Source organism: Miscanthus floridulus, unplaced genomic scaffold, assembly GCF_019320115.1.
Source record: "Miscanthus floridulus cultivar M001 unplaced genomic scaffold, ASM1932011v1 os_1458, whole genome shotgun sequence".
NCBI classification, from domain to species: domain Eukaryota; kingdom Viridiplantae; phylum Streptophyta; class Magnoliopsida; order Poales; family Poaceae; genus Miscanthus; species Miscanthus floridulus.
In genome coordinates, this window is record NW_027097734.1 from 1,237 (window position 1) to 16,678 (window position 15,442).

General features: G+C 49.5%; 1 protein-coding gene across 1 annotated transcript; it reads right to left on the reverse strand.

Moving 5' to 3' along the window:
- Nucleotides 1-14,334: 14,334 nt before the first annotated feature.
- Nucleotides 14,335-15,090, reverse strand: LOC136534064 (uncharacterized). Its single transcript, XM_066526546.1, has 2 exons — nt 15,062-15,090; nt 14,335-14,977 (listed from the first exon to the last, which is right to left on the reverse strand). The coding sequence occupies exons 1-2, from the start codon at nt 15,088-15,090 to the stop codon at nt 14,335-14,337; spliced, it is 672 nt and encodes a 223-aa protein (XP_066382643.1).
- Nucleotides 15,091-15,442: the final 352 nt, after the last annotated feature.

Here is a 15,442-nt window from a genome sequence, read left to right on the forward strand (position 1 = left end):
CTTGGCTGTGCACCATGACCACGACAATGGCAGTGACATCACAATGTGGCCTTACCCTTGCTCAAGTCATGAAGCTAGTAGGTCGAGGAGATAGAGGAGGTGGGTGGGCAAAGCTATGGGCAAGGTGGATTAGGTAGAGGTGCTACGTGCATGGTGAGCGAGCAAGGTAGAGGCATGCGGCGATGGCGACGGTGGTGTGGTTTTGCTTGGCAGGCGAGAAAGAAGGCAGGCGAGGGCGAGAGAGTGAAAAATGAAGGGAGCAGCGACATCGTCTCACTCTTCACTCCACTTTGGCCTGACCAGCCAGGCCAATGCTGGCGTATGGCCGCCTCGTAGTGTGCATGGTCTATGGCCGGTCGGCCACTGACGCGGGCGGCGAAGGCTAGTTCAGGCCTGCGATTGATGACTGACCACACAAGTTCAAGGCACTAGTATTCCTAATCCGTGGCGAGTTAGCAAAAACTCCATTACTAAGAATTGTAGAGCTACACGAGATCTACATCTTTGATTTAGAAAGTTTCCTCTAATTCATCATGGTTTTCAAAATGCAAAGCTTCAAAGTATGGTACATCAAAACTGGAAATCAATTCATGACAACAAATTTTTCTATGTTGAAAACAACATTTTGTTGATTTTTGTGAGCCCTATTTGACCATGTTAGGCACTGAATTAGATCTTGGCACAACAATGAGAGTTGTTACTCTAGTCAAGTAATACAACTTTGCTTAAGGGTGCACTACCATGCAAACAATCTATGCTATAGTTTAACTTTGGTCAAAGTAGGATCATGAAAATTGGAGTTTCTAGAATAACTATGACTTGGGGGCTGTTTTGGTCCAAGTCATGAATACCAAACTTGTTCCATGTACCATCCTAAGTGTGTATAAGGTGTTTTTGTGACCTCATGACCATTTATCACATTGGTCACCCATGATCACAAGCAAATGTATGTATATAAGCAACATCACATGTGATACAGATAAAGTGAATGAGATGAAACTTCTTATGCTCATGCTCATGAATGCTTGGATGATGCTTGTGCTCCTAAAATGCAAGTGCACAATGCATGATTAACACTAGGGTGCTACAGGTTTGGTCTAGGTCATGATGGAGCGATGGTGTGCTCCAGCCGCGTGCATGGTGGCGTGGCGGCGCTTTCCATTACGGCTAACCGGTGATGAGAGGTGGGTCTCCATCTTTGGGAAAGATGCTAAGGCTTTATGTGACATAGTAATGGGCACCATACAGGTCTAAGGGTGGCTAGTTGAGGTCGGTAGCGGCGAGCTCATGCACGCAACCATGGTGGACGTGCACGGCACAGTCAAGTGTCTCCGCATGGCGGCGGTGGTAGCGGTTAAACTGGCTTTGGCACTAGCATCTAGACCCTTCGGCGATGAACAACCAAGGGTGAGGGAGGTCTAAGGAGCACTAGTTCTAGCTGGCCATGGTGAGCTTAATCTCGGTGGCGCACCACGACCACGGCAACGGTGGTGATGGCACAATGTGGCCTTACCCTTGCTCAAGTCGTGAAGCTAGCGGGTCGAGTAGATAGAGGAGGTGGTGGTGAAGCTATGGGCAAGGTGGATTGGGTGGCGGTGCTGCATGCATGATGAGCCAGCACGGCAGAGGCACGCGGTGATGGCGATGGTTGTGTGGCTCTACTGTGAGAGAGAGAGCGAGAGCAAGGCGAGGTAGAGAGAGTGAGCGAGCGCAATGTGGCGCCCTCTTCTGCCCGCTCTGACCTGACTCGTGGGACCATCATCGATGTACGACCTCCATGCGGCGGCCATGGCCTATGGCTAGTCGACCACTGACACGGGCGGCAAAGGCCGGTTTAGGCCTACGATTGCTAACTGACAGCGCAAGTTCAAGCCACTGGTGTTCCTAATCCATGGTGAGTTAGCAAAAATTCCATTACTAAGAATTGTAGACCTACATGAGATCTACAACTTTGCTTTAGAAAGTTTTCTCTAATTCGCCATGGTTTTCAAAATGCAAAGCTTCAAACTATGGTACATGAAACTATAAATCAGTTCTTAGAATTAGAAAAAATTCTAAATTTGAAAACAACATTTTGTTGATTTTTGTGAGCCCTATTTGACTATGTTAGCCACTGAATTAGGTCTTGGCCCAAAAATGAAAGTTGTTACTCTAGTCAAGTACTACAACTTTGATTAAGGGTGAACTACCATGCAAACACTCTAAAACATAGTTCAACTTTGGTCAAAGTAGGATCATGAAAATTGGGGTTTCTAGAATAACTGACTTGGGGGCTATTTTTGTCCATGTCATGAATAACAAACTTGTTCCAAGTACCATCCTAGGTATGTCTAAGGTGTTTTTGTGACCTCACAACCTTTTCTCAAATGAGTCACCCATGATCACAAGCATATGTATGTATATAAGCAACATCACATGTGATAAAGATAAAGTGAATGATGCTTGAATGATGCTTGTGCTCATGAAATGCAAGTGCAAAAGTGCAAGCCTAACACTAGGGTGTTACATCCCCTCGCCCTTATAGAAATCTCGTCCTAAGATTCAAAAGACCTACCATTTTTCATAAAAAGCGGGATAAACCTCACGTAAATAATCTTCCCATTCCCACGTAGCATTTTGCTCACCATGATTATTCCACATCACTTTGTGAAACTTGATCACATGGTTTTGAGTTACTCTATCCTTCTATCTATAATTTGCACCAGCTTCTCTTCGTAGGCTAGATCCGATTCTAACTTGATATCTCTAACCTCCACTCTTTCTTCTAGAACACGTAAGCATTTCTTTAATTGGGATACATGAAAAACGTTGAAGATAGCCCTCATTTGTGGAGGTAACTACATCTTGTAGGCTACTCTTCTATTTTTCTCAATGATTGGATATGGACCTACATATCTGGGTGTAAGCTTTCTTTTTACCCTGAACCGTTGTACCTTTTTCATTGGTGACACTTTTAGGTATACATAATCACCTACTTCAAATTCAATGGGTCTTCTTCTCTTGTCCGCATAACTCCTCTGTCTTGATTGAGCGGCTTCTATATGTTGTTGAATGATATGCACCTGCTCTTTAGCCTCTTTGACAAAATCAATACCATAGTGTCTCCTTTCACCGGGTTCAACCCAATTCAAAGGAGTTCTACATTTATGGCCATATAAAGCTTCAAAAGGAGCCATCTTAATACTCTCTTGATAACTATTGTTGTAGGAAAACTCAGCTAAAGGTAACCATTTTTCCCATGAACCTTTTGAAGAGATGACACAAGCTCTCAACATGTCTTCCAATATTTGATTTACACGTTCAGTTTGCCCGGAGGTCTGAGGGTGATAGATAGAACTTCTAACAAAGTTGGTGCCTAACATCTTGTGCAAATGCTCCCAAAAATGAGCAATGAATTAAGGCCCTTTGTCAGACACAATGGTTCTTAGCATGCCATGTAGACGTGCTATGTGGGAGAAATACAACTCAGCATACTCATGAAGTCGATAGTTGGTTCTGACTGGAACGAAATGTGTAGACTTAGTTAGGCGATTCACAATCACCCATATGGAATCAAAATTCTTATGAGTAGGTGGAAGTCCAACAATAAAATCCATGCTAACTTCTTCCCACTTCCAACCTGGAACAGATAGTGGTTGAAGTAGCCTAGCAGGTTTCAAATGAATAGCCTTAACTCAACAACAATTATCACATTTAGCAACATAAGCTGCAATTTCCTTCTTCATTTTGGTCCACCAAAAATGGGTCTTTAAGTCCTAATACATTTTACTACTACTCTGATGAATGGATAGTTTAGAAGAGTGAGCCACACCTAAGATCTAGTTTCTAAGTTCCTTATCCTTCGGCACTACTAGTCTATCTTTAAACCATAGAACACCATTCTCATCTATCCTGAAATGCTTAGTCTCTTGCTCTTTCATCATTCTTTTGATGTGGAACACACCCCGATCGGTCTTCTGACGCTCGATGATCTTGCTCTCAAGAGAACAACTAATCATAATATTGTGCAGCACAGCAGGATGTAACAAATTGAAGCCATCTTCTAATAGAGAATTGCAATGAGACTTTCTAATCAAAGCATCTGCAACAACATTTGCTTTGCCAGGATGATAATGCACTTCTAAATTGTAATCTTTGATCAATTCTAGTATCGGTGCGAAAAGTGACCAACTAGTAAATATTTGTTGTTTTGCTGTATGTTGTGATCGGATATGGCCTAGCACTCAATGACATAGGGTTTATACTAGTTTAGGCAACATGCCCTACGTCTAGTTTGAGTCAGTCGATGACTTTATTTCTGAGCCTAGGTGCTCGAAGTTTGTTGTGGGGTTACAAATGAGAGGGAGTAAGATGGGGGGTATTAGAGGTCCGGTCGGACTCTAGACGAAGGGCCAAGAGTGACGGGAGCTCCGACGTTCGCTAAGTGTTCAAACATATGCTCTCTATGGCTTTAGAGTTCTAGAGCCAAGCAAAGAGAATTAGTATCAACTGTCTGAATCGTCCACCTTTTGGAGAGAGCGCATCCCCTTTTATAGATGAAGGGGACGGCTTTACAAGAGAGAGTGTGAGAGAAAGAGAGTGTGTGTGCTACCTAGTCTTGTTGCCCATGCCGTCAAGTACAAGTTGGTTTGTCGGCACCCACAATACTATTGATGCCCAGATGCATGAGGTAGGCTCCATCGTATTCTTTTGGTATGGCTAATGTCGGCGCCTATCATACTATAGGACAAATGTTGACACCCATAACACTGTTCATGCTCTGACACGTCTAGAAGGTTGTAGAGCACCCTTCTAACATGACCTGATAGTAATGTCCTACAAGTGCGTAGGGTACAATCCCCGATATTGTGGTTTGGCTTTAGCGGTCTGCCTTACTTGCTCCGCCTAATTCTTTGGGTCCTTACCGAGCGGGCGTCCCCATTCGGTCGTTTCCCAGTCGGCTACGACCGTGCCGATCGAAGAAGAGCTATAAGCAGAGGTTTGGAGGCCTTCTGGTCGGAGAGGAGGGCCAAAGTAGGAAGTGAGCATCGTCCCTCCTTGGCCAGGCCTTCCAATCAGAGAGGTGGGCCAAAGTCAGAAGCGAGCATTGTCCCTCCTTGGCCAGCCTTTCAGTCGTAGACTGGATCACTTTTCTAGCCTATTGTTAGGTATCTTGGGTCAGCCCAGGAGTTGCGCGTCATTCGCAATGTCATCTGCTGGGCTGAGCTTTTGCTAGGAAGTAGGTCCATTAGGGACCTCGGGTTTATGAACCTAATAGGAGCCCTCGAGCCCCCAGGCAATTCGGGTAGAATCATCTATGGGATTTTTTTGTTTTTTGATAGCAGGTCCACATGAATGCACCTGCGGGTGTAGCCCCCGTGCCCTCGGGCGATTTGGGTTGAATCGTCTAGGGGTATTTTGTTTTGTTAGTGGGGGAATTTTTGTTTTGATAGCAGGTGCGCGTGAGTGCACCCACCCACAGTTGTAGCCCCCGAGCCTACATCCGAATAGTGAGTCGGTTGGAGGCTGAGCATCTTGGTACTCTTTCCTAGGGCCGTAGACAGCCGTTCAGGGTGTTTGCACGTGTGTGTCCCATCCCGACCTACGCGGTCGGTTGATTTCCTGAGTCAGTGTTGGGTGACCTAAGCCCATGAGCCCCATTGGGTTTGATAGGGGTTGGTCTAGTTCCATGCGTTACCTTGTCCATGGTTTCCGCAACTAGAGGGGCTAGGCTAATGTCGCTTGCCTCGATGGGTTGAGTGAGTGCTCGGTGAGCTCGCTAATGGGTACGTTCAAGTGGAATCCGAGTCTATCATTCATGACGGGGTTGGCATAGCCCTCATGTGGCATTCCACTGCTCCTTAACCCACATCTTTGCAGATGCTTGGGTCATTTTAGAGACCGACTTAGGTGGCCCACTGTCCTCCCCTCGATGGAGATTCTATGGGCATGGCTCAAGGTTTAGGATCGAACAAGAAGGTTGAGATGACCCTATCTGCTTTTGAGCAGATTGGGCGAGGGCTACTAGGGCTCATCTATGTTTTCTCCCCTAGCTCTATTTGACTTGAGGCAGCCTCAAGCCCTTCAAGGTCTGGCCTTTGAACCCTGGTCAGTCGTTGCTCATGTTGAATGAGGCAACTACTGCTTTGTGATCCAACACGGAGCATTGTGATGCATTTAATTGCATTTGCAATGCTTTGAATGTATAGGATGAATGAATGACTATATGAATGAATGTGTGTATGAGAATGGATGAATGAATGATCATGCATTAGAAAAATAAAGTAAGAGGGATTGGTAGAGTTACCTTGATGACTCGAGTGATAGGCTTGAGGAGTTATCTTGATGTCCGAATGGGATCCATGCTTGTCGTTCATGACAGAGTTGGCATGGCCCACATGGGGCGTCCCTCTACTCCTTACCTATCTCTTGGCATTTGCCTAAGCCGTCTGATCAACATAGGAAGCCCGTTGGTCTCTCCTTGGTAGAGAACCCATCGTTTGGCCCTTCCAGGTCTTGCCTAGGAAGGTGGAGGGCTACCTACGTGTGGTTGCGCCTTGTTTCCCATGCTTAGCATGTGGTAGTGGTGGTCCATGCCTAGGCCACATCCTGTCTAACTAGGTGCCATCTCATTAGGTAGGGTGCATCCCATCGCATTCCCATCTACATTGAATAGGGGAAGGGGAGGGTTTTTTGCCCCAACCCTTTGCCTTTTCTCCAACTGCTGCATCTCCTCCTTAAATAGGGGAAGGAGAGGGTTTTCATCCTATTCCTTCACCTATTCCCCAACTACCGCCTCTCCTCCTTCTTCCTTCTCGCCAAGAGCATTCATGTGCCATAGCGGTTCCTAGGAAAAAAAGGTAGAGCGAGGGAGAGGAGAACTCATAGATCTATTTGTGAGTCTGAAGCGAGATGTTGAGCTGGAGGCCATCCAATGTTGATGAGATGGTGCTGGCTGCCTTCATTGAGAAGGGGTTGCTCCCACCGAACAAGGTAGTGCACTAGAGGGCTTCTATGGGGGAGGCTTTTCCATGACCTCGGGCCAACAAGGTTGTCTCCTTCCTCGCCTTCCATGAGCGCTGGCTAGGATGGCCCACACACTAGTTCCTACGCTGGCTCCTCAATGAGTGGGGCCTAGAGCTATAGCACCTCAATCCAATAGGCTTTGTGACCGTCTATGAGGCCTTCCTCGGGATCGAGCCGCATGTGGACTTCTTCTAGTGGATCTTCACTGGGCGAGCCTTGTCAGAGGGGAAACCACCAAGACTATGCTAGTTGGGGGCTTTGCCCTCTAGAAGAAGCCAAGTTCATTGGGCTCCTACCCCGCGTACACCCTCTGTGACTCTAATCGGGGGTGGCATGGGGAGTGGTTCTACATCTAGAACCCGGTGGAGGCGCCATTCCCACCGTTCACTGGTAGAAGGCTAGAGAGGCAAGAGAGCTAGTCATGGGGCCCCTCCAGCCGGTAGAATAAGTTGGGGATCATCGAGGTGGAGCTAAAGAAGCTATTGTAGCATGGCCTCGATGGGGTGCAGGTGTTCCACACCTTCTTCCACCATTAGGTCATCCCACTGGCAGAAAGGACTTGGCCGATGTGGCTGTACTCTGGCCTGATGGACCCCAACCGCATGTCGCTGGTGGAGTTGGTGAAGGACAAAGTCTAGAGCTGACTCGATCGGGTGCTGCAACTGAAGGCCTGGTAGACCCCCGAAGGAAAGCCCGGACCTCTCCATGCTATCAAGCTGCCCAATCTAGTATGTTCTCCTCTCCTTATTTCGTGTCCCTTTTGATATTGCTCTCCTATACTTTGACTTCAAGTCATCCATTTCGTAGGGACTCACCAGTTATAAATCTCGGCCACATCTTCTTAAGGGGCCAAAGGGCATGGCTCGGTAAGCGGCCCTGAAGGAGGCAACGATCGTGAAGAAGAAGAAGAGAGATGAGAAGGCTTGGAGGAAGCATGGGAAAGAGATGGAGATCGCCTAGCGTGTGTGGGCCAGCGAAAATCAGAGTGACATGGAGGCGAAGTTCAAGTCGAAGGACCCCATAGAGGTGGGTGGCGACGCAATCTCTTCTAAGGATGAGGGTAGCTAGAGCATCATCATGACTTTAGTGGAGCATCGTGAGCCTACGGCCATGTCTGCTGGTGGTGGGTGGGTGGCAGAGAGGTGTGGCGACGTTCCCACACCAAGGAAGCGCTCTGTGAGCTCAGAAGCCATCGGCGAGTCAGAGGGGAAGCTAACACGGTCACCATGCCCTTCGGAGGCATCGTCGGCCTTGCCCTCACCTGCTCTATGTGTGGCGGGGTAGGCTGGGCGATTGGAGGAGTGGGCTCGCACCCCTACATCTTTGTGGTTGGTGTGTGTACATGACCCACAATCGAGGGATGCCCCGCCAGCTGCTCTAGTGGCCACGCCATGAGCCGGCAGCCACGGCGACTCATGGGTCGATCGGGAGCCAAACGGGTCAACTCCCCCCCCCCCGATTGAAGTGAGGGGGCATGGCTCATGACCTATGAGCAGCCTTCATCTAGAGGGCCCATTGCCAGTGGGTCAGGGCTTCAGAGCCCTACCGCTTACATCCCGGTATGCATTCTTTGTTTCCTTTCGATCTCATAGTTTGAGTTTTTTTGAGCACGACTGACCTGTACTTTATGATAGCGACCAGATACTGATAGGACTGAGTATCACCCCTCATCCCATGCAAGAGGAGTGGCGACCTAGCTTGCAGCGCATCATGACGAGCGGTGGGGAGAGCTAGGTGGCAGTGGTGTGACCTTCCCCTCCGAGGGCTGTGCCCTCCTAGCCGTTCACAAGTACAGCGGTAGTGGCAACAACGATGTTGGCGGTGATCCCGGTGGTGACGACGGAGGTTGGGTTGGAGGTGGCCCTTGTGACCCCTCTCCCAATAGTCGTGGTGGAAGAGAGGAGGGAGATTGGGCTCCCTGCCTTGCCCAGCAGAGGGACACATGGCTCACCCTCCTAGCCAGAGCTGCTAGGGTTAGGAGGAGACATGGCCAGACCAAAGACAGAACAACTATTGGAGGGCCACAAGGTTGAGGAGGTGGAGATCCCCTGCACTGGCGAGGTAGGCACTAGGGTGGAGCCACTGGCCATCCCACCATCATAGGAGTTGGCGGTGGTTCGACCATCGGCTAGGCCTTCCAATGGGTCAGGGGTGACCCGTGAGCTAGTGTGGCCCTGCCCTGGTGACCTAAGGAAGGCACGGTTCATCCTTTGGGATGAGGATGAGGTGCAGCTCTAGGACATACTTGGGGGGAGAGGACTCACGATGGAGTCTGATCTCACCCAAACCAGGGTGAGGCTAGAGGACGCCTTGGATCAGGTCAAGGTCATCCATCAAGCGGTTATGGTTGACCTACCCCACATCATAGAGGTAAGTTTTCTACATTTGTCCTTGACTCCTTGGTCTTTTGCTGGTTCCCTTAGCATGCTTGCTCCTTGTTTTGTAGGGTCTAGTGGAGATGTCAACTTACAAGTCCCGTTTCCTCCGGGAGGAGCATGCTTGGATGGAGCAGGAGGCTATGGTGTCATGGCAAGTCACCGAGCTCGAGCTAGCTAGAGTTCACCTACCATGAGTCTCAAGACGGATGGCCGAGGCGATGGAAGCGTCGGCGGTGGAACTACTCGCCGTGGAGCGGGCGGCAGCCCCAAGTGGGGACTTGATGTGGCTAAGGTCCACCAGGCGAAGACTAAGGCAGCACTCCAGAAGTCCCTGTGGAGACTAAGGCAATGCTCTAGGAGTCCCTGGAGGCTCTGGAGTTGGAGCGGAAGGCCTGGTCGGAGGTCAACCAGGAAGTGCTTGCGCTCTGGGGCTAGGTGCTTGGGACGGAGGAGTCGAACGCTCGGCTGCGTGAGCAAGTGGCTCGGCAGGAGGAAGTACTCTCCACCCTTGAGAACACCCACCTTAGTATGTACCTATTCTGCTTTTGGTTAATGTCTTGGTTTTTCCTTTAACTTGCTTCTGAGCTTGTCATCCTTCTTTCAGAACTAGGCGGAAGGGTTGGGTCGCTGGAGCGGGAGCTAGAGACTACCAAGGTGTGATCGATTGGAGCACTGAAGGCACTGGCCAAGTCCTCGATAGAGTGATGTGCTCTCAAGGGGGGGGCTTGACTAGATCTGCAATGTCGCCTAGGTTGTCATCTAGGAGGTGTTAGGGTCAGCGCCGAGCACCAGCAAGCCTGCCATCCAAACTGGTGGAGGTCCCGAATGAAGTTCGGGGTGCTTATCTCTGATGGATGTTCTATAGGACATCGGGGGGGTGCTAACTTCAGTGGTGACGCATCGCTAGAAACTAGGACTTCACCACCATCTGTAGTGGGTATGCCAATGGCTAGAGCCTGGATGCCATCCATGTGCTTAGGGAGAGCTTGTTGCCGTGCGCATAGATGGTGGCCAAGCATGTCCTTCGCATAGTGGGTGATGGACGCTCATCGTGTGAGCATAGCCGAAGGTGCGCGTCTAGAAGACATCATCTAGCTTGTGGATGGAGGGGAGCCCGAGTCGAAAGCGAACATCATCCCACCTTCGACCGAGCCGGATGTCGTCCGTTCAGAGACCGAGCAGCTCTTATCTTTGCTAGTCGTGCCATCAGCCGATGTCGTCGAGTGGCCACAGTAGAATGTAAAGTAGAAATAGGCAATATGTGTAAGGGATAAGTTCATGGGGGTGCCCCCTATGTGAACATTTTTCTATCCATGAATACATCAACTTTGTTTTGTGATGGAATCACTTCATAAGGGAAAGCTTGTCCCATCTGTTCCTTATTTTTACCCTAGCATAACTTTGTTTTTTATTCTTTCTTTTTCGCACCTGCCCGTTTGAACCATAGGCTGCAACCTTAAGAACCCAAGCGTGGCCCATGAGGCTCAGCTACTCGTAACCGTAGGTCGTAGCGTGGTGTGATCGATCAGAATGTTTTAAAGCAAAGTTACGTAAGGTAATTAAAGGAATGGACTACCCTTTCATTCGGGTAAAAAGGTATTTACCATATGAATAGTAAAAAGAGAGGTGGTATCGCACCCCCGTGGAGCCCTCGAGCGACCAAGGCCAAAAGTGTTTAGGCCAGGGTGCTTTGTAGGAGCAAACGTTGAATGGAAGAAAGTGGTAAGACCAGATTTTTAGGGGAAGAAATGACCTAACTGTTCGATGTTCCAAGTGTTGGTGAGAACATCGCCGTTGTCGTCCTTTAGTCGGTATGGCACCCAGTTAGATCACCTCGGTCACCGTATAGGTCCTTCCCATGGTGGAGAGAGTTTGTGTTTCTCTTTGGTTGATTGAGTCCTTTGAAGCACGAGGTCTCCGACCTCGAGGATTCTCCCTCTGATTTTCCTTTCATGGTACCTACAGAGAGTTTGCTGGTAGCAAGCAGAGTGGATGATGGTTGTCTCGTAGGCCTCCTCGAGCAAGTCGACTATGTCTTGCTGAGGCTCCATGGCTCGGTCATGGTCGAAGGCCTTCACTCTTGGGGCACCATGGTCGAGGTTGGAGGGCAACACTGCTTTAGCTCTGTAGGACAGGAAGAAAGTGTGAACCCTATGGATAGGTTTGGGGGTCATTCTTAGGCTCCAAAGGATCGCTAGGAGCTCTGCAACCCATCGCTTAGCATACTTATTGAGTCGGTCGAAGATTCATGGCTTGAGTCCTTGGAGGACCATGGCATTGGCTCACTCGACCTGACCGTTAGTATGCGGATGTCCAACCGAGGCCTATTTGATCCTGATGCCATATCCATCAATGAAGTCCAGGAACTTCTTCCCAATGAAGTTAGTTCTGTGGTCAGCGATGATACAGTTAGGAACGCCGAACCAGTAGATGATGTCAAGGAAGAATTTGATCGCTTCTTCCGAGCAAATGTTGGTGATGGGCTTGGCCTCTATCCACTTGGTGAATTTGTTGACCGCTACAAGTAGGTGAGTGAAGCCACCTAGGCCCTTTTTGAGGGGTCCTACCATTTCAAGGCCCTAGACCATGAATGCCTAGGTGATGGGGATGGTTTGAAGCTCCTATGTTGGCAAGTGCGTTTGCCAAGCGTAGAACTGGCATCCCTCACACCTACGGACGACCTCCTCTGTGACCAGTGACCTCGGGGCCACATGATGTCCACAAATTCTAGCATGGACCTCGAGGAGGAGCTGCTTGCCTTGGTCGGTAGGGACGCACTTCATGAGTACTCCTGACGGACTTTGTTTGTAAAGTTCATTATAGAACATGACGAACGTCTTGGCGCGTCGAGCAATCCATCGTGCTTTAGTTCTTTTGGGTGGGAGAACCTCCTCGAGGAGGTAGGTGAGTAGCGATGCTCGCTAGTCGGCTTGATCGAGTGCCACCACGGCGATGTCAGCATGGAGGTAGTGGGGTCGGAGCCCCTGAACATTGGGTCAACATTAGGGTGTGTCTAGATCGGACCTTCTAGGATGCGGGCAAATGGTTCGTGAAGGTCGTTGATGAAGACCCTGTCCAAAGATGAAACCCACCTAGCAGCCAATTTTGTGAGAAAATTGGTGGCATCGTTGTCTTTTTGGGGGACATGGTGTAGCTTGATCCCCTAGAATCTATCCTCAAGCTTCTGCACCTCGTAGCAGTATGTTGCCATGAGGGGCTTTTGTAGTAGGACTCCTTCATGACTTGGTCAATGACCAACTCTGAGTCACCGTGAATGTAGAGTCACATAGCGCCGAGCTTGATGGTGATGCGCAGTCCGTTGATGAGGGCCTCTTATTCTGTGGTGTTGTTTGAGGCCAAAAAGTGGAGGCGGATTGTGTAGCGAAGCCTACTCCCATCCTAGGAGATCAAAACCACTCTAGCCCCCGAGTCGGGTGCCATTACGGACCCATCGAAGTACATTGTCTAGTACTCATCGGTGATGTCTAGGGTTGGGAGCTAGACCTCTATCCATTCGGCGATAAAATCCATGTGAGTCTGAGACTTAATAGTGGTACAGGGGATATACCTAATGTCATGACCCATTAGCTCAAGTGCCCACTTGGAGATTCGTCCTATGGTGTCACGGTTGTGGATGATGTCTCCCAGCAGGTATGAAGCGACGACCAAGACTTTGTGGTCGGTGAAGTAGTGTAGGAGCTTCTGGGTCACCTTCAGCACGGCGTATAGAAGTTTCTATACCAGGGGGTACCGAACCTTGACATCGGTGAGTACCTCACCGATGAAGTATATAGGTCGTTGGACCTTAAGGTGGTGTCCCGGCTCCTCCCTTTCGATGACTAGGGTGGCGCTCACCATGTGGTTGCTTGCCGCGACGTAGAGGAGGAGGGGTTCTCCCATTCAAGAGCAACATGGATTGGGGTCGACATCAGTGACACTTTGAGGCTCTCCAAAGCCTGTTGTGCTTCCTCAGTCTAGACAAAAGTGTTCGTCTTTTTGAGAAGCTTGTAGAGAGGCATCCCCTGTTCGTTGAGCCAGGAGATGCATTAGCTCAGGGCAGCCACACAGCCAGTGAGCCTTTGTATGCCCTTGACATTGCGTATAGGGCCCATGTTGGAGATGGCTGTGATTTTTTTAGGGTTGGCCTCGATGCCGCATTCGGACATGATGTATCCAAGCAGGATCCCCTTTGGAACCCCTAAAAGACATTTTTCAGGGTTCAATTTGATGTTGAACCTTCAGAGGTTCATGAACATTGCGGCCAAGTTTGTGATCAGGTCGCAAGCTTGAGCCATTTTGACCACTATGTCATCAACATAGATGGTGATTGTTGGTTTTAGCTGCTCGACTTGGTCAGGCTGATCGAGCAGGTCAATTTGATCGGCGAAGCATTGCTGCATGCAATATTGATAGGTAGCGCCCGCATTCTTCAGACCAAAAGGCATGGTTCTGTAATAGTACAAACCATACGGAGTGATGAACGAAATCGCGAGCTGGTTGGACTCTTTCATCGTGATCTGGTGATAGCCTGAGTAGGCATCTAGAAAGAAGAGGATTTTGCATCCTAAGGTGGAGTCAACTATCTGGTCTATGCATGGTAAAGGAAAATGATCCTTCGGACATGCCTTGTTGAGGCCAGTATAATCAACGCACATTCTCCATTTCCCGCCTTCTTTTTAACAAGAACAGGATTGGCGAGCCAGTCGGAGTGGTATAACTCTTTGATGAATTCGGCCGCCAGGAGTTTGGCGACCTCCTTGCTTATGGCCCTGCGCCTCTCATCATCAAAGTGATGTAGGCATTGCTTGGTGGGCTTTGAGCCTAGGACGAGGCATAGTGTGTGCTCGGTGACCTCCCACGGTAAGCTTGGCATGTCAGAAGGTTTCCATGCGAAGACATCACGATTGGCATGTAGAAAGTCAGTGAGCTTGTGTTCCTATTTGGCTAGGAGCTAGGTCCCGATCTGCACCATCTTGGTAGGGTCAGTGGGGTCAATCCCCACCACCTTAGTTTCCTTGAGTGGGTAGAAGGCAATCGAGGAGGTTGGCTTGTTGTAGTCTAGGACTGTTGGGGTTGACAACTCTCTGAGTTGAGGGAGCTCGGATGAGTTGATGACGGTAGTGGCGAGCTTGACATGCTTGCGGTCACATGTGTAGGCATGCAAAAAGGTGCTACCCATGGTGATGACACTATTTGGTCCTAGAATCTTTAGCTTGAGGTAGGTGTAGTTGGGGATTGCCATGAACATGGTGTAGCATGGCCACCCTAAGATGGCCTGGTAGGACCCTGGGAAGTCCACCACTTCGAAGGTGAGGACCTTCGAGTTGAAGTTGGCTTGATCACCAAACATGATGGGCAAGTTGATCTGCTCGAGTGGGTACGCCTGCACCCCTAGGATTATGCCATGGAAGGGAGAGCTCGCTGGACGGAGCTTCGACCGAGGGATGCGTAGGGCGTCTAGGGTGTCGATGTAGACAATGTTGAGGCCACTGCCTCTATCCATCAGCACCTTGGTGAGGCGCTTCTTACGGACGATGGGGTCGACGATGAGCGGGGTAGTGACCTGGTCTGACGATGTGGGAAGGATGGTCCCTCTGATCAAAAGTGATAAGAGATTCTAACCTATTAACGAAGGAGGGGACGGTCGTCTCGATGACATATGCCTCTCTATAGTGCACCTTGTGCTGGTGCTTGGAGTAGATGGCATCGGATCCCTCAAAGATCATGATGCATTCCTCAGGATCGGGAAAGCCGACCCCATCCTTGCCCGCCTCGCGTCCTTTCTTGGCCACTACCTGCTTGCCCTTTCCGTCTTTTGGCCCGCCGGCCTATCATAGAAAGCCATTGAGGAGCTCACAGTCCTTATAGAGGTGCTTGATGGGGTAAGCATGGTAGGTGCATGGGCTATCCATGAGCTTGTCGAGGTGGTTAGGCTGGCCCTGCTAGGGCTGCATGCCCATGCAATCAGCTACAGCAACCAATGCAGAGTTGGCCAATCAGTGTCGATCCTTCTTGTTATTTTTGCCCCTCTATGTGGAGGGGCCCTCGTCTTGGTCATC